Raw genomic sequence first — 22,224 nt, 5'->3', positions numbered from 1 at the left:
GGGGTTAGAAGGATTACTTTATCCTATCCCAGAATTAGCCATTAATGTACCATCTTGATGCAAAATGAAAAACCATGACCTCATTGAGGAAGTGCGTGTGTGACACTGTAATTTAACAGGTAACGTACCTTGCAAGAAGGTGAACTTGTTGGAATCAGCGTGACAAGCTGATATGGGTGGATGGTGGCTCACCTTCAAGAGATAATCAAATGTCATAACATCAGTGACAATACTGCTAGATTATTGCCTTTTAGAGGAATTCATTTTAGGTCCAGATACAAAAGCAGCCACTTCATTCTAGAACCATTCTAAACGTATTGTGAGAAGAAGAGGGTGAGTCATTATATCGTGAATATCATGCGGACTGGGCAACCATTAACAGCTAACACCAGCACTGAGGCTAAGTGCAAACTAGGTTCAGTCAAGGCCAGTCATTCAGGTTCTCAGTCGGGCCAGTCAGTCAGGTTCAGTCAAGCCAATCAGGTTCAGTCAGGTCAGGGAGAATAGCTGAGAGATGACAACAACAGGGTCCCTATCATAAAGAGAGAGAAGAGGGCAGAATGACAGCCTTCCCTGGCCCTGACCCTGGACTTGGACCTGACCCTGGACTTGGACCTGACTCTGACCCTGGACTTGGACCTGACCCTGGACCTGACCCTGGACTTGACCCTGGACTTGGACCTTACCCTGGACTTGGACCTGGACCCCTGACCCTGGACCTGACCATGGACCTGACCCTGGACCTGACCCTGGACCTGACCCTGGACCTGACCCTGGACTTGCACCTTACCATGGACCTGACCCTGGACTTGGACCTGACCCTGGACTTGGACCTGACCCTGGACTCGGACCTGACCCTGGACCTGACCCTGGACCTACTCTAGCAGCAGACTGGGACAGTCTTTCTTTAAGCACTCTGAAAGCCTACAGACCTGACAGGATCAGTTTGCAACACAATGCAATACAATAATGCAACCTACAGCTCATGTTAGTTATACATGGACCTTACAGACTCCAGTGCATGGGAGAGAACGGGCACATTTGACCTGGTCTCAGAAGTCCCAGACCAAGGGAACAATGGTACATTGTGGGAGGCAACCAGTCTGTCTAGAGAGACTACATTTGACCTGTTTTTTTTTTTAGGGACATTTACAGTATTTATTCATTTCTTGATGTCGTATACACTGTATGAGGGTTAATAAGGTATTGGTAAATATGCCAGAGCCTGTATTCATAGAAGTGCTGATCTAGGATCAGGTTTCACCCTGTCCATTCATTACAATCTAAAAATGCAGTACTGTGGGAACCTACCTGCTCAGCGATAAAACACATGCCCTTGTCCTCACGGATACATTCATACGTCTCTCCCAGTAAAGGGTTGAATGGCTTGCTTCCCGCTCTGTAGTACGTGGAGGAGTACCCTGAGATGACGAACGCTGCCATAATGGCCTGTAGCAGAGAAACAGCAACACAATCCAAAAAAAAAAACGACGCTAACTACATAAAACATACACAATGTCTTTAATGCCTTACGTTAATATGGCTGCTGCAGTTACACTGAAACACAAATTCTCCTTTTCTGAAAGTTATGCATGAATTATTTCTACATCAAATACCGCATGGTACCATAAAGTAACAGCAGTTATACCCCTGGAACATAGTGGTTTACAACATCCCAGTAATGAAATGTCATAGTCTTTTATCTAACAAGTCCAAAATGTTGGATTCACACACCGTCCTGTTATGATAACTAAGCCAGTAGAATGACAGATGTGAGACTGAACAAGGTGGACAGCTGCATCAGAGCATGATATATCTGGTCTTTGTCTCTGGAAGACCAAGGCTATCTATCCTTCAGAATGTTTAATTTGGGCTTGTCACTGTCAACGCCACAGCAGCGCACAGATATACACAAACTAACATGTCTGTCAGTACCAGGGACTGGGTCACGCTGTATGGGTTAGTGATGGGAGACACTGGGTCACGCTGTATGGGTTAGTGATGGGAGACTCTGGGTCACGCTGTATGGGTTAGTGATGGGAGACACTGGGTCACGCTGTATGGGTTAGTGATGGGAGACACTGGGTCACGCTGTATGGGTTAGTGATGGGAGACTCTGGGTCACACTGTATGGGTTAGTGATGGGAGACACTGGGTCACGCTGTATGGGTTAGTGATGGGAGACTCTGGGTCACGCTGTATGGGTTAGTGATGGGAGACACTGGGTCACGCTGTATGGGTTAGTGATGGTAATGTATATGGTTGCTAATGCATCCTAATATAAAGAGGTTTTACATCATCTGATGAGTCTCTGTGGTATGTTTCCTCTGTGTTAGCTGGTTGACTGGGTCACATCATCACTAAGAGTTACAGTAATGTGCCATTTCGTCATACCTTGTGGTGGTAGAGAATGCAGAGTTATACTGGTGGCCTTTTCAGAACTGTAACCATGAAGCTTTATACGACTCAGAGGGGTTAGTCTTTGGGCCGTACCATGAGTTCATACTCAGAGGGGTGAGTCTTTGGGCCGTACCATGAGTTCATACTCAGAGGGGTGAGTCTTTGGGCCGTACCATGAGTTCATACTCAGAGGGGTGAGTCTTTGGGCCGTACCATGAGTTCATACTCAGAGGGGTGAGTCTTTGGGCCGTACCATGCGTTCATACACAGAGGTGAGTGTTTGGGCCGTACCATGCGTACATACACAGAGGTGAGTGTTTGGGCCGTACCATGCGTTCATACACAGAGGTGAGTGTTTGGGCCGTACCATGCGTACATACACAGAGGTGAGTGTTTGGGCCGTACCATGCGTTCATAGGGGTCCTCCGTATCGGCAGCCCTGTCTAGTAGCTCAGTGTACTCCAGCTCTTCACACATGTGCTGCAGGGTGTTGAGGGGCTCATTGAGCTCCACAGGCATGGACACCTTGGACAGGTCCTTCCCTATGTTGTTCCTCAGGATGTTCCACAGGTTGATGTTGCTGCAGTCTGGCGAGGGGGCGGGGAGACACGGGCGTCGCCCGTTACGGAAGGCACTTCCAGCCAGGTCTCCGTTCGGCACTGAAACCAGAAGTACAGTACTGTCACGGACCATCGTCAGGACTGATGACTGTCTGAACTACAAGGCTTTGCGAAAATCCTAATCCTTGCATCTCATAATAGCCACAGGTAGTTCATGACTGGAACATAGTCGAAGGATGTAGGGTTAGAATAGAAGATAGAGGCATTCCTGCACTTCACATAGCTTTCATAAGCCCTGAGTGCAGCTGTTGGCACACGGAGAGGCCTGCAAGGTAAATCCCCCCCCACCCCCACACACACACACACACTGTAATGGAAGGAGAGGCATTTTTGGAAAGCTAAGGAGGACCTACTTTGTCTGGAGACGTTATCAGTCACGCTGGCATTGTCTTCTGAAATATTATCGCTCACATCGCTGACGTATGATTCATCGTCTGAGGCCTAGAGGGAGACAACAGAGCCACTGGGTCAGTACAGTACACACACACACACACACACACACACACACACACACACACAGTACAGTACACACACACACACACACAGTACACACACACACACACACACACACACACACACACACACACACACACACACACAGTACAGTACACACACACACAGTACAGTACACACACACACACACAGTACAGTACACACACACACACACACACACACACAGTACAGTCACACACACACACACACACACACAGACACAGACACAGACACACACACACACACACACACACACACACACACACACACACACACACACACACACACACACACACACACACTGCATTTTGCCAGTGACTAGAAAACTGCCGTCAGTGCTTGCTATCTCTTCTCTCTCTTTCTGCAGTCACCACAAGATGAGACACTGCAGCATTTCCACTTTATATATAGTAACATACAATGAACTTACTGCCGGTGCCAGAGAATAGCAGATTGTGGCTGTTGGTAGTAATGAATAGGGCCTGGCACCTGAGGCAGAGGGTTTGGCCATAGCCTGGTGATGGACCTCCTTGGTGAGTAATCCTTCAGCAGGACTCTAGATAGCAGCACTTGGTTTTCATACCTGGGGAGCTGCCAGATAGGCCTGAAGGGTGATGGCTCTTATGGGGCCATACTGACTGGTGCTCGGTACTCATGGCATTGGGCCTGTCATGTCATTGGGCCTGTCATGGCATTGGGCCTGTCATTGGGCCTGTCATTGGGCCTGTCATGGCATTGGGCCTGTCATGTCATTGGGCCTGTCATGGCATTGGGCCTGTCATGGCATTGGGCCTGTCATTGGGCCTGTCATGGCATTGGGCCTGTCATGGCATTGGGCCTGTCATTGGGCCTGTCATGGCATTGGGCCTGTCATGGCATTGGGCCTGTCATGGCATTGGGCCTGTCATGTCATTGGGCCTGTCATGGGGCCTGTCATTGGGCCTGTCATAGCATTGGGCCTGTCATGGCATTGGGCCTGTCATGGCATTGGGCCTGTCATTGGGCCTGTCATTGGGCCTGTCATGGGGCCTGTCATGGCATTGGGCCTGTCATTGGGCCTGTCATTGGGCCTGTCATGGCATTGGGCCTGTCATGACATTGGGCCTGTCATGGCATTGGGCCTGTCATGGCATTGGGCCTGTCATTGGGCCTGTCATTGGGCCTGTCATGGCATTGGGCCTGTCATGGCATTGGGCCTGTCATTGGGCCTGTCATGGCATTGGGCCTGTCATGTCATTGGGCCTGTCATTTGGCCTGTCATGGCATTGGGCCTGTCATGGCATTGGGCCTGTCATGGCATTGGGCCTGTCATTGGGCCTGTCATGGCATTGGGCCTGTCATGGCATTGGGCCTGTCATGGCATTGGGCCTGTCATGTCATTGGGCCTGTCATGTCATTGGGCCTGTCATGGCATTGGGCCTGTCATGGCATTGGGCCTGTCATGGCAGTGAGTGAAAAAAGCCATCCCTTTGGCTTAAGAACAGACAAACCATCAGACTGGAGGAAGGACCATGTCAAATCCATAAAGAAGGGCGTACCATTGAAAACCTGGAGTTGGTTTCATGAGAAATTGGACATGACTGGACTCAGTTGAAGGACATGACTGGACCCAGTTGAAGGACAAGACTGGACTCAGTTGAAGGACAAGACTGGACTCAGTTGAAGGACAAGACTGGACTCAGTTGAAGGACAAGACTGGACCCAGTTGAAGGACAAGACTGGACTCAGTTGAAGGACAAGACTGGACTCAGCAGCATAATAGACTAGAGACTGGAGAGCCCCCCTCTAGCTTGGAGAGCCCCCCTCTAGCTTGGAGAGTCCCCCTCTAGCTTGGAGAGTCCCCCTCTAGCTTGGAGAGCCCCCCTCTAGCTTGGAGAGTCCCCCTCTAGCTTGGAGAGCCCCCCTCTAGCTTGGAGAGCCCCCCTCTAGCTTGGAGAGCCCCCCTCTAGCTTGGAGAGCCCCCCTCTAGTTTGGAGAGTCCCCCTCTAGCTTGGAGAGCCCCCCTCTAGCTTGGAGAGCCCCCCTCTAGCTTGGAGAGTCCCCCTCTAGCTTGGAGAGCCCCCCTCTAGCTTGGAGAGCCCCCCTCTAGCTTGGAGAGCCCCCCTCTAGCTTGGAGAGCCCCCCTCTAGCTTGGAGAGCCCCCCTCTAGTTTGGAGAGTCCCCCTCTAGCTTGGAGAGCCCCCCTCTAGTTTGGAGAGCCCCCCTCTAGTTTGGAGAGTCCCCCTCTAGCTTGGAGAGCCCCCCTCTAGTTTGGAGAGCCCCCCTCTAGTTTGGAGAGCCCCCCTCTAGCTTGGAGAGCCCCCCTCTAGCTTGGAGAGTCCCCCTCTAGCTTGGAGAGCCCCCCTCTAGCTTGGAGAGCCCCCCTCTAGTTTGGAGAGTCCCCCTCTAGCTTGGAGAGCCCCCCTCTAGCTTGGAGAGCCCCCCTCTAGCTTGGAGAGCCCCCCTCTAGCTTGGAGAGTCCCCCTCTAGCTTGGAGAGCCCCCCTCTAGCTTGGAGAGCCCCCCTCTAGCTTGGAGAGCCCCCCTCTAGTTTGGAGAGTCCCCCTCTAGCTTGGAGAGCCCCCCTCTAGTTTGGAGAGCCCCCCTCTAGTTTGGAGAGCCCCCCTCTAGTTTGGAGAGCCCCCCTCTAGTTTGGAGAGTCCCCCTCTAGCTTGGAGAGCCCCCCTCTAGCTTGGAGAGCCCCCCTCTAGTTTGGAGAGCCCCCCTCTAGCTTGGAGAGCCCCCCTCTAGTTTGGAGAGCCCCCCTCTAGTTTGGAGAGCCCCACTCTAGCTTGGAGAGCCCCCCTCTAGCTTGCAGCGCCCCCCTCAAGTTGGTCTTTCTCCCCCCCCCCCGACCCCCAGCCCTCTCTCACCTCGTTCTCTGACGAGCTGGCTGACAGCAGTACTTCCTGGGCGTCGAAGAACTCCGACACAGACTCTGACATAGACAGCCTGCTCTCATTGGACGTCTGTTGAGTCAGAGGGATTCCCCTCTGCTCCCCCCCCTTTAAGGAAACAGAGCAACACAATCAGGACAACGTCTTTTACTAGTGACTTTAGGTGGCGAGACGACATAGAACGGAACTGTGTCAAATGGAGACGGTGGAGACCCAGCAGTCATTGGTGACTTTATTCTTCCTATATTCCTGGTAAGATCACATTGTTTTTTCCATTTACCTTGACGTCAGGTTCAGCACAACTTTAATGATCAGTGATCTCACCTGCCAAGAGATACTGGAAGCACCATCCTTCTTTAAGGACAGGAATTAATACCCTAATTGGTAAACGCAGTAAAGCAGAGAATACACAATGTTTTCCAGTTAACTAAAGTTACCTGTCCAGCTCTACAACAGGATGCATAGCACCACAGAGGAGATAAACAGCACACAAGATCCCTATTCTCCCTGACCTCACCTGGTAGCTACCAGCTGGCTGCCATAAGCACACCCAGCACTGCAATGGCAAGTGTCCTGCACGTCAGGGACAACGACAACAAAACAACGGCTTGATCCAGTAGAAGATGTAGCTAGCTACCTCATCAGGACTGGTGATGAGGTTCACACTGATCGTTTGTTCAGACAGGACCGACTCAGAGTGGATGCGGCCCAGTCGGGTTTTAAGCTCAGCGTTTTGGGACAGGGCCTGAAATGAGGAGAAATACTAATCAATCACTAATCTGTCAGCTGGAGGAGAGGGGTGTAGAGAGGAATACAGAACTAAACAAGAAAAACATTACAACTGGATCTATATTGTACAGCTCTACATTCATATTCAGCTCTACACATATCATGAGTGTAGCCCACCCCCCACGCTACATACCATGGCTGCTCTGTTTTCGTCTCACTGTGTGAGTATATGAAATGGATCCATTCGCAAAGAAACAGAAATCAAACTCAAGCAGTGATGTCATACCAATTCCATTGAAACTCCTCATCTCTCCAGCCAGTACATTTCATGTTTCAAGTACTGCACAGAATATTTATTAAGGTGATGTAGTGTGTTCTGACAAAAAAAACACAATTAACCATTTATAGTGACTGTTCCCAGTGCAGGAGGATTATGGGTAGTGTAGAAGGAGAATTCTAAATGAACACCTGCCGGTCTCACCTGTGACAGAGACTTCCTGAGGGCGATGACCTGGGCAGACCGCTCTGACTGCTCCTGGTCTGAGAGAACAGATTTTATCTTCTCCTTCTCCATGGCCACCGTGTTGAATGCAGACTTCAACATGGAGTGGACTGCAAAAGACAGGAACCAGAAATCATTTTAAACACACCCTCTGGTCACTTACAACTCTTACTCATGGTTTCCCTACACTTTGCTGGTATGGATAGTGTTCTGGGCTTATAAAACAAATGGTACGAGCAAGAGTAGTGTTTCTCTTATCTTGGAACTTTGTCTGTGGAAGGACAGCTTTATCGGTCTTATTTCACGGACATGTAGCCTATGAATGTATTTTGAACGGGATATAGACCAAACCAATATTTCAACTGGTCTGGTTGGCTTTGCCCCCAGTAAATGTACCCATGGGCCGCTACTGAAGTTAACAAATTGCATCTTTGTGCACCGATTTGTTTACAGAAAATGAGGGTGTGCCAGGAGGATGTGCCGGGATAACAAAACCCCAGGGCCAATGATTTGTTCATCTGGACGTGAAGTGTAAATACATTTGTTGGTTGGTGTGAAATGCATTCCAGTGTAGTTAACATGACCTATCAATCAGTGCAGAAGACTGTGCGTGTGTGTGTTTGTGTGTGTGTGATTGTGTATGTGTGTATGTCTACAGCGCCTTAAAAAAGTATTCACCCCCCCTTGTCGTTTTTCCTATTTTGTTGCATTACAACCTGTAATTTAAATCGATATTTATTTGGATTTCATATAATGGACATACACAAAATAGTCCAAATTGGTGAAGTGAAATGAAAACAATAACTTGTTTAAAAAAATAAAAATAAATGTAAAAACAGAAAAGTGGTGCGTGTATTCACCCCCTTCGCTTTGAAGCCCCCAAATAAGATCTGCTGCAACCAATTACCTTCACAAGTCACATAATTAGTTCAATAAAGTCCACCTGTGTGCAATCTAAGTGTCACATGATCTGTCACATGATCTCAGTATATATACACACCTGTTCTGAAAGGCCCCAGAGTCTGCAACACCACTAAGCAAGGAGCTCCACCAAGTACAGATCAGGGTTGGGTTCTAAAAGAATCTCTGAAACTTTGAACATCCCACGGAGAACCATTAAATCCATTATTAAAAAATGGAAGGAATATGGCACCACACCAAGAGATGGCCGCCCACCAAAACTCATGGACCAGGCAAGGAGGGCATTAATAATAGAGGAAACAAAGAGACCAAAGATAACCCTGAAGGAGCTGCAAAGCTCCACAGCGGAGATTGGAGTATCTGTCCATAAGACCACTTTAAGCTGTACACTCCATAAGGCTTTGCTTTATGGAAGAGTGGCCAAAAAAAAGTCATTGCTTAAAGAAAACAATAAGCAAACACATTTTGTGTTCGCCAAAAGGCGTGTGGGAGACTCCCCAAATATATAGAAGAAGGTACTCTGGTCAGATGAGACTAAAATGTAGCTTTTTGGCCATCAAGGAAAACGCTATGTCTGGCGCAATCCCAACACCTCCCATCACCCCGAGAACCCCATCTCCAAAGTGAAGCATGGTAGTGGCAGCATGCTGTGGGGATGTTTTTAAATCGGCAGGGACTGGGAAACTGGTCAGAATTGAAGAAATGATGGATGGCGCTAAATACAGGGAAATTCTTGAGTGAAACCTGTTTCAGTCTTCCAGAGATTTGAGACTGGGACGGAGGTTCACCTTCCAGCAGGACAATGACCCTAAGAATATTGCTAAAGCAACACTCGAGTGGTTTAATGGGAAACATTTAAGTGTCTTTGAATGGCTTAGTCAAAGCCCAGACCTCAATCCAATTGAGAATCTGTGGTATGACTTAAAGATTACTGTACACCAGCGGAACCCATCCAACTTTAAGGAACTGGAGCAGTTTTGCCTTGAAGAATGGGCAAAAATCCCAGTGGTTAGATGTGCCAAGCTAATAGAGACATACCCCAAGAGACTTGCAGCTGTAATTGCTGCCAAAGGCGGCTCTACAAAATATTGACTTTGGGGGGGTGAATAGTTATGCAGGCTTAAGTTTTCTGTTTTTTTGTCTTATTTCTTGTTTCTGTCACAATAAAAAATATTTTCAAAGTGGTAGTAGGCATGTTGTGTAAATCAAATGATACAAACCCCCCAAAAAATCTATTTTAATTCTAGGTTGTAAGGCAACAAAATAGGAAAAATGCCATGGGGGTGAATACTTTTGCAAGCCACTGTACCTTTCTGAGCGATGAGGCAGAAGTCCTCCTGTAGTTTGATGTAGTCACCGCCACACTCCATGTTGTCAGGAATCTGGCGAGAGACAGGGGTCTGGAAGTCCACCTGCTCAGCGCACAGGTTGGGGTTGGAGGAGTGGAGGCGCGTGGGCGACATACTGGCACTCACAGGGAGAGAGGGGACCTGAGAGGAGGAGAGGAAGGGAGGAATGAGAGGAAGGAGAGGGAGGGAGGAGAGGAGAATGGAGAGAAACGAGAGGGAGAGGAGGCGAGGAAGGGAGGAATGAGAGGAAGGAGAGGGAGGGAGGAGAGGAGAATGGAGAGAAACGAGAGGGAGAGGAGGCGAGGAAGGGAGGAATGAGAGGAAGGAGAGGGAGGGAGGAGAGGAGAATGGAGAGAAAAGAGAGGGAGAGGAGGCGAGGAAGGGAGGAATGAGAGGAAGGAGAGGGAGGGAGGAGAGGAGAATGGAGAGAAACGAGAGGGAGAGGAGGCGAGGAAGGGAGGAATGAGAGGAAGGAGAGGGAGGGAGGAGAGGAGAATGGAGAGAAACGAGAGGGAGAGGAGGCGAGGAAGGGAGGAATGAGAGGAAGGAGAGGGAGGGAGGAGAGGAGAATGGAGAGAAACGAGAGGGAGAGGAGGCGAGGAAGGGAGGAATGAGAGGAAGGAGAGGGAGGGAGGAGAGGAGAATGGAGAGAAACGAGAGGGAGAGGAGGCGAGGAAGGGAGGAATGAGAGGAAGGAGAGGGAGGGAGGAGAGGAGAATGGAGAGAAACGAGAGGGAGAGGAGGCGAGGAAGGGAGGAATGAGAGGAAGGAGAGGGAGGGAGGAGAGGAGAATGGAGAGAAACGAGAGGGAGAGGAGGAGAGGAAGGAGAGGAGTGTCAGTACCACTTGGAGACTTGGGAATGTAGTAATGTGATCTACAGATGGAGCTCCATAAGACCTTCTGCGGTCTCTTCTGACATAGTCAAGACAGATACTCACTCTGTGTTTATATCACTATATGAATCACACCAAGTCTGACAAGTCATATGGGACAGCAAAGCACAGATGAAGCTGAGGCTTCGTTCCAACCAATGTTCTTTTCAAGCCTTGGCTATAAATATATCACTACATTTGCTTAAAAAAAAACAAACAAGGAAAAAATCCTTCCCCTTGTTTCTCCTGGACTGATGACTCACTCATTAACAACAATATGTATGTATACCAGAGGGCCGCTAGTGAGAAAACAGTTGGTTCTGGGCTTCCTGGCGACGTAACGGTGGGTTTTGGGCTTCCTGGAGAGGAAATGGTTGGTTCTGGGCTTCCTGGTGACGAAACGTTGGGTTTTGGGCTTCCTGGTGAGAAAATGGTTGGTTCTGGGCTACCTAATCTACCAGACGTAGTGTTAAAAACTAAGTATCATGAAGGAAAAGGCTTTTAAACTGTTGCCATAGGTAATTGGGAGAGTTTAAAAGAATAGTGTAATATGAATCCAAAGCCTTCTCTTGAAGCTTTACAGAGTGTTCAAAGTAAATGGAGTAATTTAAGTCAACATGAGAATAAGGCATTGTACAGCCCCAAAAATGTGGTTCAGGCTTTGTATTATGAGTACAAAAGGACATTGAATCGAGAGCAGATAACCGAACACGTTCTTTGCCCTGACATATAATTGCATAATGTACAGTTATGACTATAACTACTGTTCCCTGAAGGAGGGAAATGAGGTACCACACAGCTATTAGGAGTTTGCTCGCTAGATCCCTCTACTGAAGAACATTAGAATCATGCCTGACAAAGCCAAGGAACGCTGTGCCTCACCGGAAGCCCCGCCTTCCACAGGGGATAAACTCCAGGCATGGATTCATTCCTTCAATGAAGTACTGCTCTTCCCCGAGCTCAGAACTGGGCGGCACGGGGCCGAACAGGTGTTGTACCTCGTTTCTCCTTCAGGGAACAGTATGTACAGTCATAAATCTACGTTCCCTTTCAGTCGGTCAACTCAGTACAACACAGCTACGGGGATATGAAATCACGCCCCAAGCCGAACCCCCAGTGGACACCAAATGAAAGGGCCCCAAAACAGACCACCCAGAGTTCCAACTCGACAGGAAAACCTCCGGTACCCGGGTATTGCGCAATCTGCACACTTTGGGCTACACTGGGAGGAGTGTCATCCAAGTGATAAAACCTCACAAAAAGTGTGTGGTGATGCCCAACTCACCGCATCACAAATATCTCCTACAGGCAACCCTTTAACCTGTTGGGGGTAGGGGGCAGTATTGACACGGCCGGATAAAAAACGTACCCGATTTAATCTGGTTACTACTCCTGCCCAGTAACTAGAATATGCATATAATTATTGGCTTTGGATAGAAAACACCCTAAAGTTTCTAAAACTGTTTGAATGGTGTCTGTGAGTATAACAGAACTCATATGGCAGGCAAAAACCTGAGAGGATTCTGAACAGGAAGTGGCCTGTCTGACAAGTTGTTGTTCATCTTGGCTCTTTTTATTGAAGACTGAGGATATCTGCTGTAACGTGACACTTCCTACGGCTCCCATAGGCTCTCAGAGCCCGGGAAAAAGCTGAATGATATCGAGGCAGCGCCAAGCTGAAACACATTAGGGCGTTTGGCAAGTGGCCGATCAGAGGACAATGGGCTTAGGCGCGTGCCCGAGTCGACCCCATGCTTTATTTTCTTTCGTCTGTTTACCTAAATGCAGATTCCCGGTCGGAATATTATCGCTTTTTTACGAGAAAAATGGCATAAAAATGGATTTTAAACAGCGGTTGACATGCTTCGAAGTACGGTAATGGGAATATTTAGATTTTTTTGGTCACGAAATGCGCCATGCTCGTCACCCTTCTTTAGCCTTTCGGATAGTGTCTTGAACGCACGAACAAAACGCCGCTATTTGGATATAACAATGGATTATTTGGGACCAAACCAACATTTGTTATTGAAGTAGAAGTCCTGGGAGTGCATTCTGATGAAGAACACCAAAGGTAATAACATTTTTCTTATAGTAAATCTGACTTTGGTGAGTGCTAAACTTGCTGGGTGTCTAAATAGCTAGCCTGTGATGCCGGGCTATCTACTTAGAATATTGCAAAATGTGCTTTCACCGAAAAGCTATTTTAAAATCGGACATATCGAGTGCATAGAGGAGTTCTGTATCTATAATTCTTAAAATAATTGTTATGCTTTTTGTGAACGTTTATCATGAGTAATTTAGTAAATTCACCGGAAGTTTGCGGGGGGTATGCTAGTTCTGAACGTCACATGCTAATGTAAAAAGCTGTTTTTTGATATAAATATGAACTTGATTGAACAAAACATGCATGTATTGTATAACATAATGTCCTAGGTGTGTCATCTGATGAAGATCATCAAAGGTTAGTGCTGCATTTAGCTGTCTTCTGGGTTTTTGTGACATTATATGCTAGCTTGAAAAATGGGTGTCTGATTATTTCTGGCTGGGTACTCTGCTGACACTATCTAATGTTTTGCTTTCGTTGTAAAGCCTTTTTGAAATCGGACAGTGTGGTTAGATTAACGAGAGTCTTGTCTTTAAAATGCTGTAAAATTTAAGTAATAGCATTTCTAAGGTATTTGAATATCGCGCCACAGGATTCCACTGGCTGTTATGTAGGTGGGACGATTTGGTGCCACCTACCCTAGAGAGGTTAAGGAAAGCGAGTGGATGGCAGAAGAGGAGCGCTGACCAGCACCGCAGTGAGGCCCCTGTGTTTGCACCAGGGGACAGGGTCTGGCTCTCGGCCCAAAACCTGCCCCTCCGCATGCCCTGCCGGAAGCTGGGGCCGCAGTGTGTGGGGCCATTTAAAGTCCTGAGGAGGATAAACAAGGTGTGTTACCGGTTACAGCTTCCTTCTTACTACAGTATTAACCCCTCGTTTCATGTGTCTCTCCTCAGGCCGGTGGTGGCTGGTCCCCTGCAGGAAGGTGAGGTGCCGGAGGTCCCTCCACCCCCTCTGGACATTGGAGGGTCCCCGGTGTATACTATACGCGCCGTTCTGGACTCCAGACGCCAGGTGGGGGGCCTACAGTACCTCGTGGACTGGGAGGGGTACGGCCCGGAGGAGAGGTGCTGGGTACCGGTGAAGGACATTTTAGACCCTTCACTTCTGAGGGACTTCCACCGCCTCCATACGGATTGCCCTGCGCCTCGGCGAACTTCATACAGACTGTATAGTAGCAATAACGTTTAGAGGTAAACACCTTGCCATCAGATTGGACCTTTCAGGTGCCAAGCCCACAGATTCCAAATCTCCGGCCGCAGGTTCCAGACCTGTCCGTGCACCTGGGACAACAGGTCCCTGCGCAATCCCCGCCTAAAAGGATGATCCCCATGAACCAAGGTCGTTTGGGCCAATGGGGAGCCACAAGGATCAAGGACAAGCCCTCCCGACGTACCGTCTAGTGTGTGCTGAATCAGATCCACAGCGGGAAACGTGTAAAGGAGGGTCAAAGGCCCCTGGTGCGTGAGAGCATCCATTTCCAACGGAGCACCCAGGTCCCTTATCTAGAAAAACAGCCGACAATTCGCATTTTCTCACAATGCGTAAAGATCTATGTCAGCCCTGCCTAACATTTTCCATATCTAGGAGACCACCCATGGGTACCTGGAGTGAGGGAAAGTGTGCACTGCTCCACAGCAGTAGGGAGCGAGCAAAGGATAAGAGGGCTTGAGACCGCACCCATCCCTGAGCCACCACTGTCCTGTTTTCGGTCCTCACCAGCACATGTTGAATTGTCAACAATGGGAAAAAACACCTGAGCGCTATGTACACCTCCAACAGCTCCAGGTAAATGATGTGCAGGCCGCTCTGCAACACTGTCCACAACCCCCGATATGTGTTGCCCTCTCACAGCGCACCCCCACCCTTGATGCGTCTGTCGGGATCACCTTGCGGGATATAACTCGACCCATGGGATTACTCAGCAACAACAGCCACGCGTCCCCCCACCAAGCCCGTAGGCATGACGGGGACACCAAGAGAGGCCGATTTAGGTGTCGTGCTGCGTCCAAGTTATTGTCTTTCACCCACCAACATTACATCACATCAGCAACAGCCGAGTGGAAGCACGGCCATCATAGAAGCCATCATCCCCAATAGGCGCAGGTACTGACAAAAACGCACTGTGACCCAGCCAAAATTGGGCCTCCCTCTGCGGGGACAAGAACGCACGATTCTCGACAAGTCAAACTCAAGACCCAGAAATGAAATGCTCTGAGATGGAGTAAAACGTCTCTTCTCTTGATTCACTATGAAACCCAGAGAATGAACATTGGAAACCAACACCACCTCCTCCCTCGACTCCTCGACTCAAGATTTTTGGTTCCAACCCCTGTGTCTTTGTGGGACGCAGAGTAGGTGAACGGATGATCGCTGCATGTGTGGTTCCCACCGTGAAGCACGGAGAAGGTGTGATGGTGCTGTGCTGGTGGCACACTTAACCAGCATGGCTACAGCATTCTGCAGCGATACGCCATCCCATCTGGTTTGCACTTAGTGAGACTATCATTTGCTTTTCAACAGGACAATGACCCAACACACCTCCAGGCTGTGTAAGGGCTATTTGACCAAGAAGGAGAGTGATGGATTGCTGCATCAGATGACCTGGCCTCCATAATCACCCAACCTCAACCCAATTGAGATGGTTTTGGATGACTTGGACCACAGAGTGAAGGAAAAGCAGCCAACAAGTGCTCAGCATATGTGGGAACTCCTTCAAGACGGTTGGAAAATCATTCCAGGTGAAGCTGGTTGAGAGAATGCCAAGAGTGTGGAAAGCTGTCATCAAGGCAAAAGGTGGCTACTTTAAATAATCTCAAATATAAAATATATTTTGATCTGTTTAACACTTCTTTGGTTACTACATGATTCCATATGTGTTATTTCATAGTTTACAATGTAGAACATAGTAAAAATAAAGAAAGACCCTTGAATGAGAAGGCGTGTCCAAACTTTTGACTGGTACTGTATGTGTGTGTGAGAGAGACACTGGAAATCTAAGAAATAAGAGGTACCTGATTCTGCAATTTTGAATCTTTGCAGACACTTTTGGTTCTCCATCTTCTGTTCATGCGCTTGTTTTTCTTTGACATGTCTACAGAACTATGCTACACAACAAACATGGATGAGAATAGAGTTGAAGTCGGAAGTTTACATACACCTTAGCCAAATACATTTAAACTCAGTTTTTCACAATTCCTGACACTTTATCCTAGTAAAAATCCCCTGTCTTAGGTCAGTTAGACTTTATTTTAAGAATGTGAAATGTCAGAATAAAAGTACAGAGAATGATTTATTTCAGCTTTTATTTCTTTCATCACATTCCCAGTGGGTCAGAAGTTGACATACACTCAATTAGTATTTGGTAGCATTGCCTTTAAATTGTTTAACTGGGGTCTAACGTTTCGGGTAGCCTTCCACAAGCTTCCCACAATAAGTTGGGGTGAATTTTGGCCCATTCCTCCTGACAGAGCTGGTGTAACTGAGTCAGGTTTGTCGACCTCCTTGCTCACACACGCTTTTTCAGTTCTGCCCACAAATGTTCTATAGGATTGAGGTCAGGGCTTTGTGATGGCCACTCCAATACCTTGACTTTGTTGTCCTTAAGCCATTTTGCCACAACTTTGGAAGTATGCTTGGGGTCATTGTCCATTTGGAAGACCCATTTGCGACCAAGCTTTAACTTCCTGACTGATGTCTTGAGATGTTTCTTCAATATATCCACATTATTTTTCTTCCAGATTGCCATCTATTTTGTGAAGTGCACCAGTCCCTTCTGCAGCAAAGCACCCCCACAACATGATGCTGCCACCCCTGTGCTTCACGGTTGGGATGGTGTTCTTTGGCTTGCAAGCCTCCCCCTTTTTCCTCCAAACATAAAGATGGTCATTATGGCCAAACAGTTCTATTTTTCTTTCATCAGACCAGAGGACATTTCTCCAAAAAGACAATCTTTGTTGCAAACCGTAGTCTGGCTTTTTTATGGCAGTTTTGGAGCAGTGGCTTCTTCATTGCTGAGCGGCCTTTCAGATTATGTTGATATAGGACTCGTTTTACTGTGGATATGGATACTTTTGTACCTGTTTCCTCCAGCATTTTCACAAGGTCCTTTGCTGTTGTTCTGGGATTGATTTTCACTTTTCGCACCAAAGTACGTTCATCTCTAGGAGACAGAATGTGTCTCCTTCCTGAGCGGTATGATGACTGCGTCGTCCCACGGTGTTAATACTTGCGTACTATTGTTTGTACAGATGAATGTGGTACCTTCAGGCATTTGGAAATTGCTCCCAAGGATGAACCAGACTTAGGGAGGTCTACAAATGCTTTTCTGATGTCAAGCAAAGAGGCACTGAGTTTGAAGGTAGGCCTTGAAATACATCCACAGACACACCTCCAATTGACTCAAATGATGTAAATTAGCCTATTAGAAGCTTCTAAAGCCATGACATCATTTTCTGGAATTTTCCAAGCTGTTTAAAGGCATAATCAACTTAGTGTATGTAAACTTCTGACCCACTGGAATTGTGAGACAGTGAATTATAAGTGAAATAATCTGTCCGTAAACAATTGTTGGAAAAATTACTTGTGTCATGCACAAAGTAAATTGTCCTAACCGACTTGCCAAAACTATAGTTTGTTAACAAGAAATTTGTGGAGTGGTTGAAAACGAGTTTTCATGACTCCAACCTAAGTGTATGTAAACATCTGACTTCAACTGTATGTGAGAGGTGGTTAATAGGACAGGCAAAGCAGAAATGACAGTTAACACACACACACATCGTTAGCTATGAAATGGAGGATGGTATCATCTCCACACAATTGAGTTAAAAAATATGACTTTATATTAAAGAAACGTTACGATTCAAAGTAAATGGCAAAGATTCAAAGTCTGATGAATTATCTTAATCAAATGCAATTTGTTATACATTATTGATTGGAAAGCAACAAAAAGCAACAATGAATAATGTGAGTCTATTTGAGTGTGTTGATGTACAGTGACAGAGATGGTGGCTGTGTTGAAAATGGATTGGGCCTCACACAGCCTGACCATGAGGTCCAGACACACCTCCCATCATCGCCTAGGTGACAAGGAATCAACGCCTCACCTTCCTCTCCCATCGCGCAGGGAAGAGTGAGAGTGAGACTAACCACTCAGACCGCTGTTCTGCGATTAAACTCCCTACTCCTGCTGTGGGTTTGTTTCAAGTTTTATTAGTCGTATGTACAGGATACACATGGTATACACTGTCCAACAGGACATACAGTACCTGTCAAAAGTTTGGACACATCTACTCATGTCCTGTTGAAAAACAAATCACAGTCCCACTAAGCGCAAACCAGATAGGAATGGCTTATTGCTGCAGAACGCTGTGGTAGCCATGTTGGTTAAGTGTGCCTTGAATTCTACATAAATCACAGACAGTGTCACCAGAAAAGCACCCCCCGCACCATCACACCTCCTCCTCCATGCTTCACAGTGGGAACCACACATGGGAGATCATCCGTTCACCAACCCTGCTTCTCATAAAGACACGGCGGTTGGAACCAAAAATCTCAAATTTGGACTCATCAGACCACAAGACAGATTTCCACCGGTCTAATGTCCATTGCTTGTGTTTCTTGGCCCAAGCAAGTCTCTTCTTCTTATTATTGGTGTCCTTTAGAAGTGGTTTCTTTGCAATAAGTCAACCATGAAGGCCTGATTCATGCAGTCTCCTCTGAGCAGTTGATGTTGAGATGTGTCTGTTACTTGAACTCTGTGGAGCAATCTGGGCTGCCATCTCTAATGAACTTATCCTCTGGTTCTTCCTTTCCTGTGGCGGTCCTCATGAGAGACAGTTTAATCATAGCTTTTGATGGTTTTTGCAACTGCACTTGAATAAACTTTCAAAGTTCTTCACATTTTCCAGATTGACTGACCTTCATGTCATAATGTCACGTGTGCTCCCTCTCCGGCCTCTAGGTCACCAGGCTGTTCGTTATGGCGCACACCTGTCACCATCGTTACGCGCACTTGCGCGTCATCAGACTCACCTGGACCCCATCACCTCCTTGATTACCTGCCCTATATATGTTAACCTGCCCTATATAGTCCCTTTGGTTCCTTCCCCAGGTGTTATTGTTCTGTTTCAGTTCCCTGTCTATCCGTTGTTCGTGTTTCCTGTTTTGTTCATTTGTTTATTAAGTGATTCACTCCCTGAACTTCCTTCCCGACTCCCAGCGCACACGTTACAGAATGACACCTCACCAAAGGGAAGTATTGTTTTTTATTTTAAGTGCTTTTTATTTTTTTGTGTTGGAGGTGATGTCGGGTCCGGGTGTCCGAACCGGAGCTACCTGGGAGGCCTCAGCCAGTTTGTCGGGTTCCCCTGCCTCAGCTGGCTCGACGGGTTTCCATACCTCGGCTGGTTTGTTGGGTTCCCCTGCCTCAGCTGGCTCGACGGGTTTCCATACCTCAGTGGAATCGACAGGCTCCCATGCCTCAGCTGGTCAACAGGTTCCCGTGCCACGACCGAGGCAACCGGGGAGATCTTAGCCGGCTCATCAGGCTCTCACGCCTCAGCCGTTTCGTCAGGTTTCTGCGCCTCAGCGGAGGCTACCAGTCTGCTCCGGATCCCCGGGATCGTCCCTTTGGTTGGTGTCCTGCGGCTGGTGCCGAACACGCCGGGGAGGGGGTACCGTCACATATGCTGTCTCTTCAGCGCTCTAGGTTGCCATGTTCCCGCGTCTCAGCCGGACTGACAGGTTTCCCGCGCCTCAGAGGTGACCGGTCTGTTCCTGATCCACGGGATCGTCATTTTGGTCGCCGTCCTGCGGTTGGAGCCGCGTGTTGGGGAGGGGGTACTGTCACGTGTGCCCCCTCTCCGGCCTCTAGGTCACCAGGCTGCTCGTTATGGCGCACACCTGTCCCCATCGTTACGCGCACATGAGCGTCAGACTCACCTGGACCCCAGTCTCCTCCTTGATTACCTGCCCTATATATGTCACTCCCTTTGGTTCCTTCCCCAGGTGTCATTGTTTCTGTTTCAGTTTCCTGTCTGTGCGTTGTTCGTGTTTCTTGTTTTGTTCATTTGTTTATTAAATGATGCACTCCCTGAACTTGCTTCCTGACTCCCAGCGCACACGTTACACTTAAAGTAATGATAGACTGTTGTTTCCCTTTGCTTATTTGAGCTGTTCTTGCCATAATATGGACTTGGTATTTTACCAAATATGGCTATCTGCTGTATACCATCCCTGCCTTGTCACAACACAACTGATTGGCTCAAACGCATTAAGAAGGAAAGAAATTCCACAAATGAACTTTTAACAAGGCACACCTGTTAATTGAAATGCATTCCAGGTGACAACCTCATGAAGCTGGTTGAGAGAATGCCAAGAGTGTGCAAAGCTGTCATCAAGGCAAAGTGTGGCCACTTTGAAGAATATAAAATATATTTTTATTTGTTTAACACTTTTTGGTTACTACATGATTCCATATGTGTTATTTCATAGTTTTGATGTCTTCACTATTATTAAACAATGTAGAAAAGAAAGAAAAACCATAGAATGAGTAGGTGTCCAAACTTTCACTGGTACTGTACATGGTGTACACCGTCCAACAGGATACACTGTCCAACAGCATACACGTGGTGTACACCGTCCAACAGGATACACTGTCCAACAGGATACACGTGGTGTACACCGTCCAACAGGGTACACTGTCCAACAGGATACACATGGTGTACACTGTCCAACAGGATACACATGGTGTACACCGTCCAACAGGATACACATGGTGTACACCGTCCAACAGGGTACACGTGGTGTACACTGTCTAACAGGATACACCGTCCAACAGGATACACATGGTGTACACCGTCCAACAGGATACACTGTCCAACAGGATACACGTGGTGTACACCGTCCAACGAAATGCTTAATTGCAGGTTCCTGTGTGTGTGTGTGTGTGTGTGTGTGTGTCTGTGTGTGTGTGTGTGTGTGTGTGTGTGTGTGTGTGTGTGTGTGTGTGTGTGTGTGTGTGTGTGTGTGTGTGAGTGCATGTGTTCTAAGGTGTGGAGAATCAGAGCAGGTGTCAGTCCAGTTCAAGTGTTCAGCAGTCTGATGGCTTGTAGATATAAACAGTCTTTAAGACGGTTCTTATCAGGCCTCATGCTCTGTTAACGTCGACCTGACGGGGTCCTTGACGGTGTGTGTGTGTGTGTGTGTTACCTGCATGTCAGTGAAATTGGGCGCTGACTGGGTCCTCTGTAGGCCCTCCAGGCTCTGCAGTAACCTGCTCAGCTCAATCAGGCTGGACTGGCAGCGGGCGAGCTCTGGAAAGAAGCAACACAAGGACATGGGTCACACTGGAAGGCCACCTCAGACCCAATGAAGTGAATGTGACACCCTGCTGTGCTTAACAAATGAGAGAACAATTACAGAAAAACAAATGTCCTTATTAGTTTAAGTAACAAAGTGGAATAATATCATAGACAGGCACTACTATCAGGAGATATTGTAAATCCATACTACCAGGGCATGGGTAACATATACCATAACACCAGGGCATGGGGAACATACCATAATATCAGGGCATGGTGAACATACCATAATACCAGGGCATGGGGAACATATACCATAATATCAGGGCATGGTGAACATACCATAATACCAGGGCATGGGGAACATACCATAATACCAGGGCATGGGGAACATATACCATAATACCAGGGCATGGGGAACATATACCATAATACCAGGGCATGGGGAACATATACCATACTACCAGGGCATGGGGAACATATACCATAATACCAGGGCATGGGGAACATATACCATAATACCAGGGCAAGGGGAACATACCATAATACCAGGGCATGGGGAACATATACCATAATACCAGGGCATGGGGAACATACCATAATACCAGGGCATGGGGAACATATACCATAATACCAGGGCAAGGGGAACATACCATAATACCAGGGCAAGGGGAACATACCATAATACCAGGGCATGGGGAACATACCATAATACCAGGGCATGGAGAACATACCATAATACCAGGGCATGGGGAACATATACCATAATACCAGGGCATGGGGAACATATACCATAATACCAGGGCATGGGGAACATACCATAATACCAGGGCATGGGGAACATACCATAATACCAGGGCATGGAGAACATACCATAATACCAGGGCATGGGGAACATATACCATAATACCAGGGCATGGGGAACATATACCATAATACCAGGGCATGGGGAACATACCATAATACCAGGGCAAGGGGAACATACCATAATACCAGGGCATGGGGAACATACCATAATACCAGGGCATGGAGAACATACCATAATACCAGGGCATG

The 22,224-nt window shown here is 47.6% G+C and overlaps 1 protein-coding gene and 1 long non-coding RNA gene across 5 annotated transcripts in view; both read right to left on the bottom strand.

Annotated features, from left to right (window-relative positions):
- LOC115155487 (oxysterol-binding protein-related protein 6-like) overlaps positions 1-22,224 on the bottom strand; it is a 93,880-nt gene that overhangs the window by 7,737 nt on the left and 63,919 nt on the right. For 3 of the 4 annotated variants that reach the window (XM_029702123.1, XM_029702126.1, XM_029702124.1), the window contains exons 8-17: positions 21,077-21,180; positions 15,880-15,972; positions 9,849-10,029; positions 7,598-7,728; positions 7,025-7,132; positions 6,364-6,495; positions 3,374-3,461; positions 2,806-3,059; positions 1,312-1,449; positions 129-192 (exon numbers count right to left, since the gene is read on the bottom strand). In XM_029702123.1, coding sequence (XP_029557983.1) covers positions 129-192; positions 1,312-1,449; positions 2,806-3,059; positions 3,374-3,461; positions 6,364-6,495; positions 7,025-7,132; positions 7,598-7,728; positions 9,849-10,029; positions 15,880-15,972; positions 21,077-21,180 — 1,293 coding nt within the window. The remainder of the gene's footprint in view (positions 1-128; positions 193-1,311; positions 1,450-2,805; positions 3,060-3,373; positions 3,462-6,363; positions 6,496-7,024; positions 7,133-7,597; positions 7,729-9,848; positions 10,030-15,879; positions 15,973-21,076; positions 21,181-22,224) is intronic. The other variant, XM_029702127.1, reaches the window with a different exon arrangement.
- Positions 19,029-19,734, bottom strand: LOC115155488 (uncharacterized). Its single transcript, XR_003868089.1, has 2 exons — positions 19,319-19,734; positions 19,029-19,264 (listed from the first exon to the last, which is right to left on the bottom strand). It is a non-coding gene; the product is annotated as an uncharacterized LOC115155488 (long non-coding RNA).

Source organism: Salmo trutta, chromosome 20, assembly GCF_901001165.1.
Source record: "Salmo trutta chromosome 20, fSalTru1.1, whole genome shotgun sequence".
NCBI lineage: Eukaryota > Metazoa > Chordata > Actinopteri > Salmoniformes > Salmonidae > Salmo > Salmo trutta.
The sequence above is the reverse complement of the archived record's forward strand: the minus strand, read 5'-3'. Positions and strand labels throughout refer to the sequence as shown.